Source organism: Lutjanus erythropterus, chromosome 3 (genome assembly GCF_056507025.1).
Source record: "Lutjanus erythropterus isolate fLutEry1 chromosome 3, fLutEry1.hap2, whole genome shotgun sequence".
Taxonomy (NCBI): Eukaryota; Metazoa; Chordata; class Actinopteri; order Lutjaniformes; family Lutjanidae; genus Lutjanus; species Lutjanus erythropterus.
In genome coordinates, this window is record NC_139319.1 from 28570026 (window position 1) to 28593870 (window position 23845).

Consider the following 23845-nt stretch of genomic DNA (forward strand, 5'->3'; position numbering starts at 1 on the left):
TGTCCCTTACGGTCAGTTACGAATGTACCTCAGCAATACAGCGATGTACTTCAGCTCACTTCATTTCCAACAACCTGATACAGAAGAAAAAAATAATAGCATCATGCCAGTGTCCTCGGGTTGTGGTGGCTCAAACATGTTTGGACATGTCCAATTAACCTGCTAGATGATAGAGTGTCCCTGTTTCAGGCCTGTTTTCAGGTCATAGTTGTGTTTGACATTAAGACAGCAGAGTGGACACACCCTCAGCATTTCAGAGCAGAAAAAAATGCTAGTTAGGATAAGAGCTGACCTAACCCAATTTAAACCTAAGACAGTGAGCCAGACAGAGACACGTCGGCAGCAGCCCACTTCGATTCTGCATCAGCACACATCCTCCTCCTCAAAAACCCCCACACAGCACAGCACAGCAAATCCCAATGTAACCCCTGGAAATAAGCCACAAGTTTGACAAATGCAATGGTATCTAACACAAGATGGTCGAGACATAATGTTTCTGCAGGTAATAAGCTACTTAGCTGGACATGCTAAAGTACACAGTTTTACATTAATGCAGATAAAATCAAAGTTGAACCCATCCTCATGCATGTGGTGTTGTGGTTTATGTTTTTGAAAGATGACAAAAAAGACACCACCATCCAAAAGTCGTGAAACACAGAGTATTCACTGTGGAGAGAAATGCAAAGATTGATCTGCCTAGTTACAATTGCTAAGCTATGACCAGACGGTTACTGTCTGAATGCAAGGCTTAGTGAAAGGTCAGTTCTTCTGGACTTGATGCCTATAGGTGTTGCAGTCTACCATTAAGTGCCAAATAAAGAACAAAGCCTGGATGAACAACACATTGAAGATTTATTTCCAGATGGTGACTGAGATTTAATCATACTAATGTTACATACATGGCATTTCTTTGGAGCCGACTATGTTCTGTGACGTTTGCAGTAGCTGAAAAAATAAAGGCTACTGTGTTTAGGCAAACATTATGTAACCGTAGCTCATAGCTGTAGGCTAACATCCTAACTCCTTACCATTCATTCTGTGTCATCTGTCATCAAAAATTGTACATAAGATTTATTGTTTTGTTTTTATCATGGTATTGAATTGCACAGAGAAATGTACAGAGAATCATGGAATTGCACCAGTGTTGGCATTGACTATATTTTTAGTATTGTAACACTGCTAGTGGATATATTTAAGCCATGTGAGTGTAGCGACAGACTTAAATTGACTGTCTGAACTGTAGTTCACTTCAGTTGTAGCTGCTGTTGTTCTCCACTGCAACAAAACAGTAGTTAGTATGTTAGTTTATGTATATTGACTAACCGAACAGCCAAGGATGGATATGCTATGCATTCTGGTAAGACAAGGTTAGAACATTTTATCCATAAAGTGCTTTTCATTTCAAATAAACTCAGTGCACTTCACATTAAAATGCAACTAGAAAATGCATACCTGTTGAAGAATTGCAGGATTTAATGTAAGGTTCCACAAAAAGTTACTTTTAAATCTTAAGAGAGAACATAATTATGTACTCAAAGCCTCAGTCAGATATAATTGTGTGCCTGTGCATCTCTGCTGGAGGCTAAGTGGTTGTATATGCTCAGCACTCAGGCTAGAAAAGCAGCATTGGTTCAGACGTTGGTAAGCATCTTTAAGTAGCAGATTTTTTCAGTCTTTTCATGAGGTATTTGTTGCCTTAATATTATGTGCCTGTCAATATGTTTAATTTGTATTTTCAGTTTTATTTTAAATTAAGTATAGAATAAGTTTTAAGGTTTTTTTGCTGTTGAACTTCAAACACATTTTGAGTAAATGCTGAAAACATACAAATTATATATATAAATAAATAAATAAATGTCTGCTTTGGATAATTACTATATTTCAGTGTTTTGAAGTCTAAATCATAGTTAGAGGTAAATGACATAAAACTCAAACAACAGCAAAGATGATTTTAGTTTTAGTTTGTAAATATAGGAGGAGACCTCCTCTACTTTAATTTTATTTGAATCCATCAGTGCAAAATTCGAAAAATACACTTGTACAACTGTAAGAACTGAAAGTTCAAACGCTAATATTTTATAGTAGAAAAATGCTACAGGAATGCCACCTGGAACATCAGTTTTAAGGGGATCATTCCTATGTTCCACAGCACTTTATAGCACAGAATGGGTTATGGTTAGATGTTAGCAGAGAACACAGGACCTTGGAAACATAGGACTTTGGAAACTTAAGACCTTGGGAATTTAGGACCTTGGGGATGTAGAACCCTGGCAACTATGGACCATGGGAATGAATGAACCTGGGAGCCTAGGACCTTGGGAATGTAGGACCCTGAGGATTTAATACCCTGAGAACCTAGGATCTTGGGAACTTAGGTCCTTGGGAACATAGGCCCCTGGGTATAAAGGACCTCGGGAACGTAGAACCATGCTAACCTAAGACTCTGTGAACATAGGACTTTGGGAACTTATATGTGCCTCCTAGTTTTAGTATCTTACAGAGACTTTGCATTCACTAATGCATTGGTGTTTTAACCCACCCTAAACAATGCTCTGGAACAGTGGCAGTTAACTGTACATTCAGGTAACCCTTATAATTACTGCTCTTCTGTTGTTCTCTATGAGAGAGATAGAATAAGAGAGTGAGAGGTGACAAAAAGGGCTAAAACACCCAAACAGCACCAGAGTGAGAGATACAAAAAGACAGAATGCTGAATGTATAACGACCTTCATGTCTAGTTAACAAATGCAAGAACACCCTACTTTTTAAAGTGTAATTTTTTCAGGAAATAAAAGAGAACAGGTTTTTCTTCAACATGTCAGACTCAGTGTTCATATTGTACAATTGAACAACATGAGTATCTTTACACTGAAACTGCTTTTCATAGGCAGTCAGTGAAGCCAGCTATAGCAGTTCAGCCTAAGCAGATGAAAGGTAGATATGAGGCCAGGTCAAGTATCGGCTGCTGAGTATCAGCTCTTTGCTGGGGTGTTTGGGTCTACTGGTAGGTTTGGGTTGGGCTGACAAACCAGAAGGAGTTTAACATGAACTGGGTGGATTTCCATGAAATTTGGTACAGACATTCAGTCTTCCCTTTAGATTATCAGGTCAACATTTCTAACATCTGGGTTTACTTGTATGGCAGGATACCTGTAATTACTAAATTCCCATCAGCTTCCCATTTTATTGCGGATTCGTCAGTAAGAAGCAAATCAATGTTGGATACCTGTATGCGTGCATTTGTTTACAAGCTGAAGGATTGGGACCCAGCAAAGGTGATGTCAAAGGCTAAAGAACCCTGTCGGTGGACAGGGTAGAGTAGTAATACGGGATAGTTTTATTTATTGTGACACTGGAGATGATTAATAATTTTAAAAAAAACAAAGAACAAAGGAAAGTTTCAGTTTTCTGAAATACTGTTAGCATTTTCAGCCCCATGCATTGTTTGCTAATCTAAGTTTGAATGCAGGGCATTTGTATATTCAAATAAAATGTTGTCGATGACGTGATGGAAGGTAAATTCCACATAAGATACACTGGACAGCTGTATTTAGTACATGCTAACTGATGTTGGTTTGCAAGGTTGTAAACTTTCGAGGCTTGATCGGCATGCAATTGATGATGACTGACTAAAATTTTTGAGGTGAGATGATTATTATTTGCATGCTATTCTAAGACAAAACTCTTTAGCATCTGAAAAACACAAACTCTGTAACAGGGATGACCCTAATAAGGCTACATCCTATGTTTTATGAATAACATTGCATTGCTGTTTTCCAGTGGTTTTCCAGCCTCTTGCTCAGTCACACTTTTCTTTTCTTGGCTTCCTCCATCAACATCCTCTTCAGTCTGATATGAGAATACCAAACTAGGTCCTTCTTGTCCTAGCTAGGTGAAGACCCATAGTTGGCTAACACAACTCTTGCAGGAGATCGTACTTGCTCAAGCCAAGTTACACAGTGTAAGAACAAGTGTTCGGAATGTATTTTAAGTTAATAATATTGCTTTAAGGACAGCTATGCATTGCATATTTTCAAAATGTGTGATCTAAGCATTTTGTAAGCTAAATAAACCATTAACAACCCATTGGATTACCTAGAAAATACTTTCACAAAACACGAGACCATACAATTTTATCTTTGTTATGAATACATTTTGGAGACACATGGTTCTCACAGGACAGCAAGTATGGAAAGGTTTTAATAACTATAAAAACTATATGTCAATGTCCAGACTGCCTTCAAGCATATAACTAGCTCATTTGAAACAAACAAAAGGTGAAACCGGACAATCTGGTGAAAGTTTCCTGGCAAGGATGTCAAAAGCCTATGTTTCTTTTGATAAAAAAAGGGGGAAGCCAAGCAAATGTTTCTGGTTTTGTGTCCAGAAAAGCTTTTTTTTTTTAGCCCTTAGCTTTTAACCAGTTTATGCAAGCAAGTGAGGCAGGGCCTGGCTGGTGATCACTCTTCATTTTAGAGCCTGTGATGTTTTTATGTTTTCTCAGTGGCCTGGGTGGACAATGGAGTGGGTATAGCCAAGACACATCAATTATCAAGCACAGAAATCACTATTTGAGTACCAAAGTAGTGGACAAATGATAACCGTGGGCATGACTCGCAATGAGAGAAGGGCCGGTCGAGGGGGAGATAAATTGAATAGGATGACAGAAGAGGCAATAGCCCCTGAAAAAAAAAAAATCAATACACTTTGACCATGTTTGTTCTCATTGCAATCAGTCATTAGTTTAAAAAGCTGGCTGCCTGCTTTGGAGAGCTCCCTTTTGATGCTCTGCAAATGTACTGCTGGATACAAAAAGCAGATTGAGATGGGAAGCAGAGAGAAAGGTGAGACAGTCAAACACGAAGACGTGGTTACCTGCTGCAGGGAAGCTTGGCTCAATTTGGTTTGATACAAAGATTCCACAGTGCAATATTTTGCAAGTTTATTTGAAGAAATTGTATTTGAAGAAGATAAGCTCTAGAGGCACAGAAATGAAACCACATGCAAACTGAAAGGTATCACACCTCTACAGATACAGTATATACAGTATTTTTTCTTGAACAACTTACTTTTGCATTTATAGGTTTTAGTTTCAATTTAATACTGATAAACGCCTTGACATCTTATTTTTTTGGCAATTCCATGATATTAAGGCACTGCTTTATCAGAATAATCCAGTGTTCATCCATAATGTGCAGTCAAAGCATGTGCAGCCATACTAGCAGCTCTGTGAGGCTGTTTTGAAGCTGGCAATGTGGTACCTTAAGCTAAATGTTAGCATGATCATGCCAACCTGCTCACAAAAACAGTTTTGACATGTTGCTCTAATCAACTATAATGTTTACCATGGTTATCATCTTAATTTAACATGTTATCATGCTGACATTTGCAAATTAGCACTATAAAAAGTACAGCTGAGGATAATGGCAATGTTATTGGTTTTGCAAATATTGAGTCAAAAACCAACATATTGGACAAATGAAAAGTTTGACCTGATGATGTAACATGGTCTCAAGGCAGTTAAGTTGTTAGCCACTGTCATTCACATTTCACGGTCAAGTTAGCAATTTTAAATATGCGCGTCCTGTTACAGTTTGAAAATAAAAGTCTTGGGTGGGTTTAGGCACCAAACTTCTTGGTTAGGTTTAGGAAAAGATCAAAGTTAGTTTGCTTCCTTAAAATCTCTTTTACAAGAAAGGCCAGCAAGGAATCACCAAAGTTATTACAGTCCCTCCTTTGGGAGCCAAATTTCATTGAAATCCACCCAGCAGTAGTCAAGAAATTCAGTTCCACCAAAAAAACTGACCTGATCAGTTTGACTAAAACCATTAGGATCCACCGTCTGGGGACCATGAATGCATATCAAAAACTTGATTTATACCAATAAACCAAAATTGCATGTTAACATTTCCTGTTTCCTTTGAAAATTAGAAACTTTAACTTGCTGTTGATGAGAGATACAGTAAGAGTTCATCAGTTAGATTCATACACTGGAGGTCTTGAATATCTGTTGCAAATTTCACAGCAATTCATCAAAAGTTGTTGAGATATTTGACTCAAAAACCAACAATATCAACCTCATGTTGGCATGAAAGGAAAAATCAGGGGATCTCCAAGCTACTGAGGTTCATCCTCTGGAGATCATTAATGTATGAACAAAAAATTCACAACAATTCATGAAGTACTAGTCCCACAGACCATCAAACCCTTGTAAAGTAAACTTTTATAAAAAACAATACTAAAAAGGAAATTTAATACAACTCAACACAGCTTTCCTTAACTGTGACAATTGTGTCGTCCACTTTTCTCATGATTTGTGATGTGGTGTTTCCTAAAGTCATTGCCTCATATGAAGAATAAGTTGGATGTCTTGGCTAGTTGAAGTAGCTGGCAGCGCACACAGCAGTGTGTGTCGTGTGTCGAACTCTAGGCACTTAAACTTTGTTTGTTTTCATAGTCCACCTTTTGTGTTCCTGGTTCTAATGTAAGGACTGCTTTAGCACTCTGAGTAGACTTTGTAAACCCGTACCACAGTAGCCCTGACATATCAGTCACTAGCCAGCAATGAGTAATGTTCACTGTTTGTAGAACCTTTACCTACAAGGCGTGAAGGAATAGGGAGCTGTGGAGCTATGATGTGTTGTAAAAGGGGACAGAACTTGATGGCCACAAGGAATCACCTACAGGGAATATTTAGGGCTGCAATAACTGTTGAGATATTTAAGCCTGGGCCAATATGGTGGATCAGCTGACTGTCGTTCTTATTCTTTGAGTCATGACAACACTCTTGAGTGTTGCTACAAAAATGTTACAAAATTTAAGTCAATGTGTTGCTCACCCTCCAGGCTATATATTAGGCTACTCTCATCTATGATCACTTTAACCAGTGCTAATGCTAACTCCAGCCAATGTGTTTATGAAATTAATTCTGTTTTTAATTAAAGTCCAGATTGTGTTTCAGTTCTTGTGCAGGGAATCTTAAAACCCAATATGCATTCCAGTCATTTGAGAGTAAGTTAACTATCAACGCTATAATTGTTGAATTGAATCAGAGTGAAAAGATGAAAATATCACATTACTGTGCATGATTTACCATGCATGAGTTGGATGAGAAAGTACTTCAGTGCCTTTGGGGAAGCAATAAGGAGATGATAGCTTGATAGCTTGCATTAACCTTCAAGGAAAGCTATGGGGGAGTATGAACATTGTAAACTGTATGAGTTTGAACGTTAAGGGAATGTGAGAGGGAGGCAGCGGAAGATAGACAGAGTGGAATGAAATAACCTCCATTACTGAATGCGCATTCAGGACTAGAAGAGGCAGTGGCACAGAAATGAGCCTAGGCAAAGAGTGCAAAGTCACGACTTGAAAGATTCTGCAACAGGGCTACACGGCACGGCACCTCAGTGAAATGGACCTTGACTTTAATTGCAAGTTGTTCCCCTCTCTCATCTCCTGTTTTATTGTTTCGGGAGTTGTTTACTATGTTGAAAAGCCATCAGTTCTAGACTGGCCTCTGTCTCAAGCAAGAGTTCTCAACCATAACAAAATAGAGGAAAAATAACCCTTCCTGTCACCGCTTGGACAATGTGTTTGTCTGGAGATGAACTTTGTGTCAGCTTCAGCCTCATAAACAGATCTACGACCCTATCATATGGGTAGGAGTTGATGTCAAACTCTAACAGGATAATATGAAAAGATGAATACAAACAAAAGTGACACATCAGCCACTATCCGCAAGTGTAATGTAATAAAAACACACATATTGGAACTGCCACCATTTTCACCCTCTGTTCCATTTTAATACTTCACTTCAAGAGAGACTGCCTATAAGGATGCTTATGTATTGTAATCCCAGTTTTATCATTCAGTGCATATTGTGGCACTAAAACTCTACATGGTCTTGCATAGACAAGCTGAATGAACCAATTTAAATACACTGGGCTTCTCCCTCTAAAATAACAGTTGTCTCTATCAATTAACGGGCAAGCAAGGTGTCAGAGATTAAAACCAATTCAGGTCAGAATCAAGATTCTTGTTTTCTATTATTTTGAATCAACTCACTAATTCTACTTTTGACTCTTGTACATTAGGATTTCTCCTCACTAAGTAAGCTAAGGCGACATGAAAAAAGATAGACATCTGTGTCGTGAACTCAGTGCAGTCAGGTGTAGGTGGTGATGTAATGGAGAAAAGTAGTTGAACAAGACAAGCATTATTTTAGAGGAAGAACTGAACATGACTCACATATATACAGTGTTTAGGTACATTATTTTAAAGCTGTTACTGCAGTGCACCATGTGCTGATACTATAAGGCTTACTCATATTTTTTAGCCAAGGCCGGATCGACCGGCAGTGGGGTCCTGAAGCCAAAGTGACCTGTGGGGCGCAACTGACTAACCCTAACTCTAACTCAACCCGAACCTCATTACTTCCTTTCTCTGTTCATTATGTCCAGAATGTATTAATCAGTGACTAATAATTTGTTTTGAGTATTTGGTTAGACGAGCTAAGCAAAAGAATTTTAGATCAAATCACTCAAAAATGAACTGAAATTATCAAGAGAATGCATTGTGTGACAGAGATATCTCCTGAAATTAGCATTTTAACCAGCGAGCCCCAGCCCATCTTGTCTCATAATACTTCTTTGTACCTCAAAAGGTGACAATGAGTCACTGCAGCATTCAGTCTGCTCTCAGTCCAACAACACTGAGGAGGTTTTCTTGCTGGGTTTGGATCCTGGAACCCTGCAGCTGACCCATTATAACCCCTGCTCAGGCCGCTGGCAGTGGGCACTGACTGATGCCCAAACACCCTCTTATGGCAGAGATATACTTGCTTTAAATTATGTGGTTGCATTCGCACCCCTATTCATCCCAGGGTCCGACATTAATAGTTGCCCAAATGCCCGGGGCAATTAAAAATAATTGTTGGGCAAGCAAAACCTGCCCAGACATGCCTGATCAGGCAAGTACCAACTCGGATAATTTTTTTTTTATCACTATTTTGTTTTTCTTCTCTTGTTTCTGTTACTACGGAGCCCCACAGTGGCCAGTTACAGTGTGCCGCTGCATCCATTGGCTGAGGTTAGCATCTCTGCTAACGTGCAAACGTCAGATGTTCATTCAAACATTATGGCAGAAGGCTCGCAGCCAAAGTTAGCTAAAATTAGCTTAGGAGACAGAAAAGAGATGCAGAACATTTCTCTCTTTGTGGAAAGAAATAAATATATCCATGGGTGGAGTAGGACACTACAATACTGGCTATGTACTGCACTGTCTGCAGAGAATTCTTGGCTAAAGCCAATAAAAATGGGTCATTTTCCATGGCAACGATGGTGTTAAATAGGTGGAATGTAAAACTCACCAAAACTGTCTGTTAGTCTGTCCACTCTTCCAACAATCACCAACTCTGGTTTAGTCAAAATGAATCCTTAATTCATGGCGTGAAAACAGTGTAAAGAGTCTGAGTCTGCAGGCTGTTTTCCTCTCGCTCCTCACCCAGCTGGTCAGATGAGTGGGTGTGTACTGCGCTGCTGGATGAGAGCGCGGTACAGAGCAGAGGCTGTCACCCTGCAGACTATTACATTAGCAGAATAAAATGACAAATGCAGCCCTAAAAATTGGCCAAAAAAAGCAATTGGTGAGGGATACAGCCCATCGCTGATAGACAATGTATTCATCCAATCGCCCAACCCTAGTATGTGCAACAGGGGTAAGAGGAAGTTTAAAAACAAAACTTTTCTGGTCCTATCCCCTCTGTTCTTTACAATGTCTTTATCTCTTTTATCACTTTTTTTGTAAGCTATAATATAGCTAATAAATACTGCTTTCTGAAGAAAGAAGTGTTCTAAAATGTTTTATACAGTCAACAGGCAATGGATTTTAGTTAGAAATAAATTGTGAATGAAAATATGCACCACACAGCCAGGAAAAGAACTTCCTAGGCAGGGCAAGTAGGAATTTAGATGGGGCAAGTAGAAAAAAATCTTAATGACGGACCCTGCATCCATATGCATCATGGCCTCTGTTCCCACATGCCATGTCTTCGTCAACCCCAGTGTCAGAGTCCTGGTCGGTGTGGTAGTAAATCACCTCAATACTGTATTCCCTGTTGTCAAACTGGCCTCCGTCAGTTCAGGAGGCTGTGTTCAGTCCTGATCTGGTCATGTTCACTGGATAAGTACTCAACCCAGGTTCCACTGCCTGCTCACCCAGCTTAGGTTCTAATGCCCATTCCAGCATTGCTCCCTGCCAGTATTCCTTGTTGGGTCCCCACCGACCTGGGACTAAAAATTTCCTTCTCCTGACAGTCCAGAGCTTGTGTTGGCGGTGTAAACGTTAACGCCTCCTATGTGCTCTGAGCTCCCGGTCAGGACAGTCAGTTAATAGGACTGCTTGCTACATGAACTGAGTGAATTAGATAAAGGCAGCTACATTTATCAGCATTTAGCAGTTACTTTAACTTAACTTTCTGGTGATGGGCTGCCCCCTGTTTATTTGGAGTATGTAAACAGGTCACCAATTCTTACATATAGCTCCTTTAAAGGACTGGTTCACAAATGTTTACGTCTGTCTTAAAACAATAGTCAAATGCACATATGAACAACAGCTTTTTCTTGCTGTATTCCTTCATCCTTGTCCTACTGCCCCTAAGGAGATCCTTGAATCAATTGCCATGTAAGTTTTGTGGATTTTGTCTTCATGAAGACAAAATCCACAATCTTCATTCTGTGTAAAAATACATCCCAAAGTTTATCTGAAGCTCTTTGTGTCACTGTTGCTCCACTGCAGCTCAGCACGGAAAGGCTGTCTGTGGGATCACAGAGGGGGGAACTTTTGCTTAAAAGACTGTGACATTGGAAGATATTTGCTTGATTTGAGTAACCCAGACTACTGAAGCCTCATATTAGATAAACTTTAGAATGCACTTTTGCATGGAACAAGGACTCCAGATTTTGTCCCCCGATCACTTACGCCGAAATCATGTTAGGAATATCATTATGGCCAGTAAGGACTTGAGGAAAGGATATAGCAACCAATAAATCTTTCAATGCATATTTGGATAATACATGTGTCATTTTTAAAATGGGCTTGAAAAAAACATGAATCTATCCTTGAACTATAAGACAAATACTAAAAGGCTATGTAAGTCAATAAATCATAATTGCTGATAAAATTATTGAAAATGTCAATATATTTAAAAAATACAAACAAATATTCATGAAATAGTAAATAGTTTTTGCATCAAATTTGTATAAATAACACACACAACGTATTGATCCAAAGCAATACTATAAAAACATGAATATAACAAAACTAACAAATGCTCAAAACGAACGACTCTCTCTCTCTCTCTCTCTCTCTCTGACATGAAATATCCACCTGCTTCTCTGTACCCGTGGCATCACTTCCCTGCAGCAGAGCACCATGTTTTGCACTGCACTTGCAGTAAAATAACGATGTGATCAACCTCCAACATGAGCGTACAGTGTGATGATACAAAAGACAGAAGCCTTAGCTTTCAGCTGCAAAAGAAAGACTGCTCTTGCTATTATGTGTTTCATTTTGGATCAGTTTAAACAAGATTATGTAAACAACAGTCTCCCATGACCGGTGCAGGGTCGCCTGTGGGAGGACTATTTTGGATAGGTTAAATATTATATGGGTTAAATATATTATTTATATCGAGTTTTGTAGTGATTTAATGGATTGCAAATTGTTGGTATTTCTGCATATATTTCTGTATGCACCAGTGAACTCCCACACAGTGAACAAGGAGCCTTCAGGCCCAAAGAAAGTCTAGGGCTCCCTTGTTTTCAGCCTGCTGTGAAGTGGGATAATAACGGACAAACTATCAAGTCTTGATCAAATTAACTTTACAATTTAAGCAGAGAAAACTGAACAGTATGCTTTTTAGAGATGACAAACTTAAAGTAGCCAACTGACATTAAACATTCTCTGTAACAATGTGATCAATGCAGCCCTGAGACAAATGGTGACATACTGTCAAACAAGAATAAAAACTCTTGTACAGATAAAACAGGTGGCAGATTACCAAAAACTCCTGGCATCAGTGTATATCCCAAGTCAGTGATTGCAACTGTACAATAGGAGGCCTAAATAGAATATAAATTTTAGCCATGTGCACAAAACTTCCTTTACATACTGAAAGTTTAACCATGACTGTGCTAAGACTCAGAACATGCTCGTTTTCATCCGAGCTGCGTGATTAGTGAGGTACAACAAACCTTTAATAGCTTGAGAATGCATCAATAAGCCTGGTAATTAATTAAAGAGTAAAATTTACACTCAGTTGAGTGAATTCAAACATAAACAAAACAAGTGTGTCTACATGGTTGCTGAGCTCATATTGATTCAGTCTAAATAATTTGGCATAAACCCATTACTTCTGTTCTTAAACAATATCATGAGGAAACATTTTAAATATTTTTCTCAGAAAAGACTGTCATTGCACTGACATGGTTATGACACTAACATTTCACATTGACGTTTGACATTATCAGACTTAAAGAAACTGTTTTAACATTACATGTGTGTGTCATGAATATTTTCCTTGACCTGTGGTATGTTTCAGACTTGTCATAAAGATGTCATTAAGTTTGATTACACTATCAAATACTTTTGTAACAGTGTCATGACTCATTTCCTGGCCTTCAACAGAGCCGGTACCATTTGGACTTGATGTCATTAAGGGCCACTTTGACGATAGAGTACAATATCAAGGTGATTCATCTAGTTTACTTTTTGCTAAAGTGGGCTAACTGCTGTCTGATGTCATCTGTAGCTGGTGTTAGCTAATTAGCTCAGTTAGCCATAGAGCTAGCTGCCTAATTAGCTGACTCAGCCCCGGGGTGCCAGGAGCCAAAGCCAGCAAGAAAACAAACTTGGTACTGTATTCCCTGTCAAACTGCCTACCATCAGTCTCGGAGGCTGTGCAGTCCAGGAAAAGGGAAATCAATCGGCTCAAAAACATGAGCCTCAGTCTGTGTTATCCAGGTTACTCATGAGATGCCCTCCATTGATTTAAATATTCCTCCACAAGCGCCCACCTGCAGCTCTAACACTCAATATGTTGGTAAGATGGACAAGAGCGCAGCACAACCAAATGCGGTCTGCTATTCATGAGCTGTGAATGGGGAGATGAGTAGCACTTAACAATGATGGGTGAGCTTCCCACGCGCACTGAGAGTACTTGCTCCTCCTATCCCTCCTACATTCGTATGCTAACACACATGCAGACACACAAATTAGACACGGTGATGGGCATCGTCAATCGCAGGTCCCTAACGAGCCCCCTTAAATTTAAGGAATCAGTGCTCATGAAGCCATCTTTGGAGAGAGGGGAAGCATAGGCGTCCTCACACCTGTCTGATGATGAATCACAGGGTGGCCCGAGGGCGTTCTCTTGCCGCATCAATGAGCCCAGAGTATTGGGCAGCAAAGGTAATAGGGGTGTAGGAAATAATTGAGAAGTAGCATGAAAAATAGGAGATAAAAAGACTGGAAGGGAAGATACCAAAGACAGACAGAGGGATGGAAGGAAAGAAGAGAGTAGTAAGGACAAAGAAAATGAAAATCACTCACTTGGAGCAGAGCCTTCTTAATTACTCTCCCCACATCCTGTCTCCACTCGGGTATGTCGGGGTTGAACTCGTCCAGATTAGGGGAGAAAGATAAAAGTAGAGATTTGAAGAATTCTGTCGAGGAGAGTCAGGGGAGAATCAGCCATTAATTCACTCGGATCCGGGGGCATTATTCTTAGGGAGCAGTGCCAACTGTCATTTTGCTCAAGTTGAGTTTCAGGTAGTTAACACTTGATGAAAAGAGGAGGGTTTCTCATATCCCCTGCACTTCCCTTTGGCTAAATGTACCAGATGCACTTCTAGATAATTAGAAAATGTCACAGCTTCACGCCAACCCATCCACTGGTAATAAATCATTGCATTTTACAGATACTTGCAGTCGGATCACTTCATTTCAAATGAAGATGTATTCTTTAGAGGTTCTAACAGTAATGTGATACATTTTACTCAAGTAGGAGCAGTTTTATTTCAGAAACAATTTACACACGCACAGTCAGACAATATGACAGCTGACTAAAATTATGTATTCTAAAAGTGCTCTCCATAAAACTGCAATTTTACATTTTCATATTAAACAGCTAAAGAGATGCCAGTCATACAGACATTACTATGGGCTCCAGCACACTATTAGGAAACTGACCTTTGACTGCTATAGTCTTGGTATCCTGCAGTATGGTGTTGGATGCAGCCACTTGGACTGTGATGGTGTGCATTCCCTCGGTGGAGAAGGTGTAAGAGATACTCCCATCCAGTGTTATGACTGGCTGCAAGTACAAAAGATACAGGTACGTACATTGTCACAATTCTCAATCACATGGCACCTCTCTTCACAAGGCCACCATTTTCAGCCTTCATCAGGGTGTTTATCCGAGGTTGAGTCTGGTTTCTTCATCCAACAGTGGTGTGACACATAGATGATCAAAACTGTGATTTGTTTGAGAGCAATTTGAAGTTTAGTTAAAGGAACTGAGCCAATTGTAAGAATATTTGTTTAAAACACTCAAAATTTAACTAAATTCATCAACAGAATGTAAAGAAAGAACAGTTTTAGTGATTTGTCAAAGATATCTATTTATTGTGTTGCAAACATGGCGACTGAACATAGCATGCTAACCAGCTAGCCCCAGCTCATCATGTCACGTAATAACACTTTGTATCTCAAGAGGCGATAGTGAGTCGCTGTATCATCCAGTCACAACATTTCTTCTAGACTGGTAAACTAGTAAACAGCTGTTAACTCTGACATTGCCTGGTAATAGCTTATAATGGTAACTAATTGTATACCGTTATTGACTGTGTTAAAATATTTGCTATTTAAAATATTAGCTATTTGTTGAAAGAAAGAAAGAAAACCAGAAAATATGACAGGTGGACAATTCTTACATATAGCTCCTTTAAAGTAGGGAAGGTACTGTAGAATTTTAGATTGACTTCAGAATTAGTTTGGTTTATCTTTAAGTATTAAGATTGAAAATAATGCCTTCTAGCCATGCTAGGAAGACAACTTTAGGGGTGGTAATGTCAGTCCACGATTTTGGTCCAGATTGATGTCTCAACATGAGATGTACTTAGGTCCAGCATTTACAAATGACATACACATTATGATTGGTTATGATTCGGAAAGGAGCTATTACAAACAAGAGGATATATTATTAGAGTCATTTTTTTTCTTTTCTTTACATGTTATTTGCAAAATTAAAGCTGTCAAGTCATAGTACTTTATAAAATTTAACATTTGTTGTTTAAGCTTTGATTGTCAAGTTTTATCAACATAATATTTGATCCAGAGTTCTTAGTTTGGTAGGTAACCATTCGCTAATGTTAACAAGCTAACTGTAAAAGAATATTGTCAAACTTGGGATCAGATTTCAAATTAACATCACCTGACCTTGGCGGCATGAGTTCTGTTTGTTTACACATGGGATTCATACACTTTCCAGTATACAGCCAATAACAATGTATCCGTCACTTGTAAATGCAGGACACCAGGGTCCCAAATGCAGCCAAGCACATCTGGTACTTAAAACAGTTCTCTTTTGCAGGAATGCCCTGACCACACTCCCATTTAGCACCATCATCTAATGACACTACCATCAGCCTCAGCAGTAGGCCTACTTTGTGTTTACTGCTATCTAGCAAATGTTAGCATGTTAACATGCTAAACTGAGGTCAGCATGTCAGCAGTGTCTAAATGCAGCCTCACAGAACTGCTAGCTGGCTGTAGACTCTAGCCACCCTCCCTCTCCTTGCCCATGAACGTGTATGACTGCATTCAGAGTTTATGATATTTCAACTTTTCCAACTTGCTGCTATAAACTACAGTGAAGGAAATGATACAGGAGCTGATTTTACAGGTATCTAGTTGCCTGAATTATACACCTCTTCACCAGCAGGGAACAGACAGATCAATAAAGAGAGGTGGTGTGGGAGCAACATCAGCTTCAAAGTCAGCTTATCTGGTATGTGACAATAAACAACATTTATGATACAAGCTGCCATATTGATCCTATCACGCTGCTAACCATTTTCTCTATTTTAAGCTACAACCCATTCTATTTAGCTGTGTGATGAGCTTAGTCTAATTGGATAGCAGAAGGCCGGGGGCTGCAACTGCTCCCTGTTTGAAAGAACTTAAAGTCACATGACTGATTGAAGCAAACTGGAACCAAACTTGGACACCAACCTGATAGTCAAGATAGTGGAAGCTCACACTGTACACACGACCTGTACTAATACTCTCAGAGTTAGATAGAAATTACACAGATAAACATAAGCAGCATGCAATACAGAAATGTACATTGATGAAACTTACTTCAGTATTGTTGCCAAGCCACCAGAAGTAAGTGACAGTGCGTGAGTGGCTGGGTAAGACCGCTGCTGTGATGTTCACTTCCTTGTTCCTTATGACCACGAAGGGAGCGAGAAGCTGGACATGCTCCACTGGACCTAAGAAAGAAACACCACAGAGGAGTTGATATCATGCATGACTACTTCTAATGAGGCACACTTGACTGTGCGTGCTTTTCCTTCAATTAAGAAAAGGCTAATTGGCAAGATCACAAATCACAAGTACATGAGGTATAAAGCTTGTTTCAGGAGGAGAAAAAGAACAGCATCAGTTTTATATAACAGTTTAGTGTGCTCAGGTTTTCTCCCACAGTCCAAAGACCTCAGAACAGAATAAGTGAATATGAAAAATGGATGTTTGGACAAATGCAAACATTTTGGGGACAAATATAGATAAGAATTACTTTCAAGTTGTTGCCAACTGTGCATTAATATGGAATGATGGATGAGAATTATTTCAAAGTTTTCGTAATGCATTGTGATGCAATTTCACCAAACTTCTCATTCACTGTGAAATATTATCATTACCAGCTAAATTGCTCATCTTGGGACTTTTTATGTATTTGAAGCTGGATAAGGGGCGATCCAGAAAATAAAACAAGTGGTAACAAACACTAAATCATACTGTAATGGAACTGTTCTTCCACTTTTGGGCCTTATTTTTTTTTTTTTCAAAGTAAAATAAATGCAAGCTGAGTCAGACAGACTTTCCCAACTGATCGTATCTAAGTCCTGCCTCTTTTTGCAATTTGCTCCAATAACAGTTTAGCGAGCTTGGTACCCTGCAAAACTTTCTCCTTTCCTATACTTACGTGCAATGTGGTAAGCTCATCTATGCTGAAAAGAATAACAAATTTTGAAAATGGTCAAAAGATGTTGTTATGGGACCTTTAAACGTAACATATAGCCACATCTCAAGTTATCTAATGTTAGTGAAATGCTAGCTAACTACATCTGATTGATGCAGATTAGTTAGCTAGTTACTAGCATTTGGCTAACGAAGATTTGGTTTTCTTTTCAACATAGACAAGCCTAGCACATTGCATCTCAATATAGGAAACAGGAATGGAGAAAGCTGACTGAGGTCCCAAAAGGGGTGGGACTTAGGAAGGATCAATCAGACTTTCATGTCGGCAGGTGTGCCTAATAGGTAAGACATATATAGTGAGCTATTTCAACAATGGCCATGACCTTTCCCACCTTGTGCGCTGAGTTACCTCGCCAAAACCATAAACTTTATCTCCACCAGGCACAATGCAATGAGTTGCATGTGTGTGAGTTACCAATGGGGTTGGAGTTTGTCTGCTACTAATCTCGTATGCTTTTTGGACATATGAAATTTTCTGTGCACATTTATGACTGTATGCACAAGGACTTCTCATGGCTGCAGTGATTTACAATTTTTCAAAAACCTATATTAAACCTATATATAACCTATACCACCTGCTGACTCCTCACTCCTCTTAACTGGCCAGTGGAGGCTGGAAGTCATCAATAACTGGTAGTCTAAAAATATGGCTTACCTACTAGCAGTGTTGGGGAGTGAACAGTTACATGCAATCAAATTACAAAATAAATGTAACTGTATTCTGTTACAGTCATTGAGAAAAAAATGTGTAATTAATTTTGTTACTAATCAAAATGTTGGTGACAAAAGGGTTAAATTTGAATATTCTTTTTTTAATTTGCCTTGCAAAGTTCTGCACTCTACTGAGTGCTCTCTTCTACTTTAGTTGCTACAAGCTGAACACTTTGAGTCTTTGCATCGGTGTTCACTAAAAATCCCTCATTAAGTTAATTAACATGGTATGCTGGGCAACATCACATTTCTGTAATAACCTGCTTGCTGTGGCAGTTGAGGAATACATAAACATAGGTTTTGGTGGATACCATAGCCCTCCTGACCAATTATTTCCTAACAGATGTGATTTATAGGCCCGCAAAAGAGCAAATGCATCCCCTGGAACTGCACATCAAAAAGTTGGCTTGAGTCATTTAAAATGACAGCAGATCAAATGATTTTCTGACAGTATAAACTGGTGACAGCATAAATTTCCCTCATGTTAAAAGGTCCTTGTGGGTCTGTAACTAAGGTGATGGCACCTAAAAAAAGGCCCATTCTAACAGTGAAAATATGTTGACGCCATCATGTATTTTTGACATGATACCTTCTGGGTAATGCTGCAAACCTCCCCGCTAAGAGCCTAATAGGACCTGACAGGGGTCTAGGTTGCTTTACACTAATCTCAGGGATAAAGTTTCCCGCTGCGGACAGATGTAATACACTACTTTCGTGGAAAAACTCCAACGAAAAGGTTTGTGTAGTACTGCGGTCTGGGATGTTCGTCTCGCCAAGGCTTCTGTTAGCGCTCATCCTCTTTAACCAGAACTAATCTTTATCCCCACTTTGAGATGCTCAGTGTGTGTGTGTGTGTGTGTGTGTGTGTGTGTGTGTGTGTGTGTGTGTGTGTGTGTGTGTGCGCGCACGCGTTTATGTGTGTCTATGTGTGAATAAGAGGAGAGACTCATTTGGTATTAAATATGTTCAGCTGAAAAATCATTGTAGTAGTTTTTGGCATTTCCCCTGAAAGCATCACCTACGCTGTGAAATAAATCCAACTAAAATTATTGCTGTCGGAAATGTTTGAATACAGTACAGACAGGCTGACACTTCAGGATGGCAAGAGGCTAAATTCAAATGGATCGAACAAATTGATGAAAGAGTAACTAACAAGACGGAAACACATACTGAAAACAGCTTGTATGATTCCCTTGGAACCCCTACAATGATGCACAGTTTCATTTCTGTTTGAATGGAGCTGGAGAGCATGACGATCCCGTAATTTTCTATGCAGGCTTCACATTAAAATAAAGCCATTGTTTTGGTGTTGTATCCTCAGATAACTGGCAATTAGCTGCAGTGGCCTTAAAGGCCCACTTCTCAGTCCCTGTCTCTGCCCACAGTGAGACCTTGCATAAGCAAGTTTGTTATGACCTTTCTCCCAAAAGTTGTTGTGTTTATCACAGCTGCTATGTTACATAATCCTGTGTATAGGTCAGTGCAGTTCGCTTCAGATGAGTTTAGCATGGATCAACAGTGTGGTTGTCATTCAGTTGAACACACTTGAGCACCTGGAGCAAGGCAACATAAAATATACAACTGAAAAGAACACATTGCTGCTTTAGGCAGTGATGGAAGAAGTATTCAGATCCTGTATTTAAGTAAAAGTGTTAATTCCACACTGGTAAAATACTCCATTTATATGTAAATGTCCTAATCTTACTTACATAAAAGAATGTAAGTATTACAAGCAGTGTAGTTTGAAGATGCATGGTTTTACTGGACAGAAAGGGTATGAAAAACTTCTGGAAAGTGACTAAAAAGTACAATAATTATCTTTAGTATCTCAGATTACTCAGTACAGAACTTGAGTAAATGTACTGCATTTTAAATCAAGGTGTGGGTATGCAACAGATATATATATATATATATATATATATATATATATATATATATATATATATATATATATATATACACATATATATATATATGTACACATCATTGCACTGACAGTGCTCTGAACAATATCTATTTAAATACAGATAATGGTAAAACTGGGACAGCCCTTAACTGCTTTAATCTTATCTGCAGGATAGAGGCTATTTTGTGTCAGTTGTCCCTACAAATCTGATCAGTCATGACATGTGAAGTATACAAGAAAATATCATATCATAATTATGACACCCAGATTTGCATAACAATAACCCAGATGATTATGGACCAATGCAGTCACTAAACAAGTACATCAAACAAATCAGTGATCAGATGAGTCACAGTTTTGTCCTATTAAATGAGGATACAATGGAAACAATTGCTTTTGGTCCCAAAAAAGAACAATCAGATGTCATTTCTCATCTTGAAGCCCATATCAGAAATCTTGGTATCTAAATTTCAAAACCCATGTCAAGAGAATAACTGAATCAGCTTACTGTCACCTAAGAAATATAGCTAGACTCAATGGACTCATGTCCCAGCAAGACTTGTTCATGCCTTTGTTTTTAGCAGAATTGATTATTTTAATCAAGTCTCTGTAACAAATCAATCAGAGAACTGCAGCTTATTCAAAACTCTGCTGCCGGAGACCTAATTTAAATCAAGACAGTAGAACACATCACCCCAGTTCTTTGAGCTTTGAGCACTGGCTTCCTATAAATCAAAGAACTGATCACAAGATTTCATTATTGACCCACAACAACACTGAATGGTTTGGGGCCAACATACATGATGTGTCTGATATGTTGTTCTGTTACGAGACACACAGAGCACTAAGACCATCTGGGACGAGTTTGCTTACTGTCTGTCTCTGGGTCAGAACCAAACATGTAGAAGCAACTTTCAGATTCTATGCTTGTTTGTTTTGTTTGTTTTTTCCCTTTAAATCTTTCTTTTATAAATATTATCTATTCTTATTATGTATGTTTATGTAAAACACTTTGAATTACCTATAACATTACCTGCTATATAAATAAGCTTCCCTCGCCTTACATTCTCATAGTTGCATAGTTGCAGGGTTTGTCCCCAGACAGTGGCGATGCACAAGCCAGTGCACTCCAAATTGCCAGTCCCAAGCCCGGATAAAGGGGAAGGGTTGCATCAGGAAGAGCAGGAAGGCGTAAAAAGACTATGCCAAATCACATATGTGGATCACAAAATTAGATGAGAAATGCTGGGTTAGGAGGGACTCGGTTTGACAGATGATCCGCTGCGGTGACCCCTAATTGGGGAGCAGCCAAAAGAGGGAGAAGTTGGTCCACCTAGCTAAAACTTATGCAACAGTCCTGCAACAAACCCTCCCTTCAGAAAGATTCAGTCTATGGTGAGCCCTTTATTCAAATCTATGAACATTTTGGAGGCTGCAGTTTGCAGTGCTTACACAGAGAGGTGTTTCTCTTCTTTAGCCTGCCCTTGGTGATAGAAGTTGGGTGGACAAAATAATAATAATAGAAATACCTGTGTAAGTGTCAGAGTAACACAATCCAATTCAACTGCACCACAACCCACGTCTCCCATAATGCACGGTGTCAAAAACAAGCATTATAATGAAGATGGAGATTAGTGCTGTAGTGTTGTATTAAACTATATTTGCACCAGTGTGAAAGATAGAAATGACTTACCATGAACAGTAACCCTACTTTAAATAATTTTTATTCTCTTCTAAAAAACAGCTGATAGGTAATGTATTTTTGTCTTAACTACAAACTGTTTCTGTACCTCACTGTGTTAAAGAGCTCATAGTACCAGATCAGCCCAGCAGAACACTGCTCTCAGAATGCTGGGTAACTCATGGCTCCTACTGTCTCCAAAAGTAAAATGGGAGCCAGAGCCTTCAGCTATAAATCTCCTCTCCTGTGGAACCAGCTCCCAGACACCCTCTCTGCATTTAAGTGCTTATAGGTAGGGCTGGCTCAGGTGAGCCATCCCTTAGTTATGCCCCTATAGGCCTAGATTTTCGGGCCTCCCGTGATGCACTGAGCTCTTCTTTCTTCCTCTCACTCTCTAACTGTATGCACTCTTATCCCATCAATGCTTGTTACTAACTCGACATCTTCTTTCTCCCGTAGTTTTGTGCTCCCTCATCTCTCTCATCTCCCGTTCCTCCACTTTCTACAGTTACTTCTGCCTCTGGAACTGTAGAGTCTGGATCTGTGGCTGCAAGACAACTATAATGGCTGCTCAACACCCAGTATTTCCACTCAGTTTTATTATTATTATTGGTGGTAGTAACGATAGGGGTGTATTACCATTATTACTCTTGCTATTACTATAATTATTACAATTACTGTCAATATCTACTACCTCTACTACTACCAATACTATTACTTTGAATCTTTAAGTGAAAATTGCATTATGCTATTGCACGTCTTCATTGCTTTGTAGTAGTAATAACTACAGGTGAATTTTAAACTCTTCACTCATGTGAACTATGGTTTGCAGCAGTACTTACATGTGACATGCAGGAAGAGTGTTGTGGTATCGTAACCCAGCGTGTTCTCTGCCAGCGCTGTGACACGGAATATTCCGGCGGACTTATAGACATGTTTGATCCCCTCCTCAGTCCAGCTCAGGTTGGAGTAGGACACAGCCGTGCCGTCACCGAAATCCAGCTGGATGTTGGTCCGAATAGAGTCACCCTGAAACACAGCACAGCAAGACCTCATTCAGAATCCACCCTCACTAACGCATAAAGGCCAAACACAATCATCAGGTGGCTGCCTTGAAAGGGGGGAAGCTACCAGATGGAGAAGAAATCAAGCCAAACAATAAATGCCATCAGAAATGACACTGAGATCCAGACAATGTACAGAACAGAGGTCTGATGACATTGAAATGGGGACAGACATAAGTAGAACTTCTTGACACATATTAAGGATAAGTGCATAACCTCTATACAAGGCTTCTGCTGTCTCCGTCACTGGTTCACAGTCTAGTGTAGCAGTGAAGCTGATCAGAAGCATACACATAATCCTGTAGAAGCATGGTGCAAACCGCTGAAGAGGAATGTTAATGTAGTGATATTAGTAGGAAGAATATCAGCAGGTGAAGTTGAGGTGGGTTTCAGTACTGACCATTCACACTCCCTTTAAGAAGCAGGAGACGAGCTGTTAATGAGCCAGAAAGAGAGTCTACAAAAACTGTTCTTCTCTGGAAGGCTGAGATCAGATCACAGCAAGCCAAATATTATTACACAGAACCAAAAATATTAATACACAGAGCCAAACATATGAACATATATTTTTTAACTGTCATCGATTCAGGTGAGTTTAACTGTCAGCTATGTTCTCTTTTTCAGGAACGCTTTGATCACATTCACACAGTTTGACATTCACACCTTGAAGCTGCCGAGTACAATCACAGTCTGATCTGCCAGCCACCGAGGAGCTCCACTGGAGCTGCTGGGGTTAAGGGCCTTGCTCAGGGGCACCTCAGTGGTGGTAATGACGGTGGGCAAGTGGTGCCTTTCACTTTACCCACCCAGATTTATCCTGTCTAGTGGATTGAACCTTTGACCCTCCAGTCTCAAGCTTGCTCATTAATATACAGTACTCAGATATGCTTTCTTGGGTGGACACTATTCCTGCTTGACATTGATTTATGTTTCCTGAGACACTGAATGTTTTGTCTGTGCCTAAGTAGGTTGAAATCATATTTAATATACAATCTATGGTTGAAGAAAATTGTTTCCCCCTGCCCCCTCCTCCCCAGACTCAAGGAAGCTCAGGCAGGCTGCAGGAACCAAAAACAGACTTGAAAGGAGAGTGAATAATGGATTTACATTAACCAGGTGGCCAGAAACAAGACCACATAAATTAATCCAAATTAATTCTAA

General features: G+C 39.4%; 1 protein-coding gene across 1 annotated transcript in view; it reads right to left on the reverse strand.

The window, feature by feature from the left end:
- Positions 1-23845, reverse strand: part of sorcs3a (sortilin related VPS10 domain containing receptor 3a) — a 264513-nt gene that overhangs the window by 12532 nt on the left and 228136 nt on the right. Inside the window, exons 19-22 of the mRNA XM_084715689.1 lie at positions 22463-22649; positions 16420-16553; positions 14248-14371; positions 13609-13721 (exon numbers count right to left, since the gene is read on the reverse strand). Coding sequence (XP_084571815.1) covers positions 13609-13721; positions 14248-14371; positions 16420-16553; positions 22463-22649 — 558 coding nt within the window. The remainder of the gene's footprint in view (positions 1-13608; positions 13722-14247; positions 14372-16419; positions 16554-22462; positions 22650-23845) is intronic.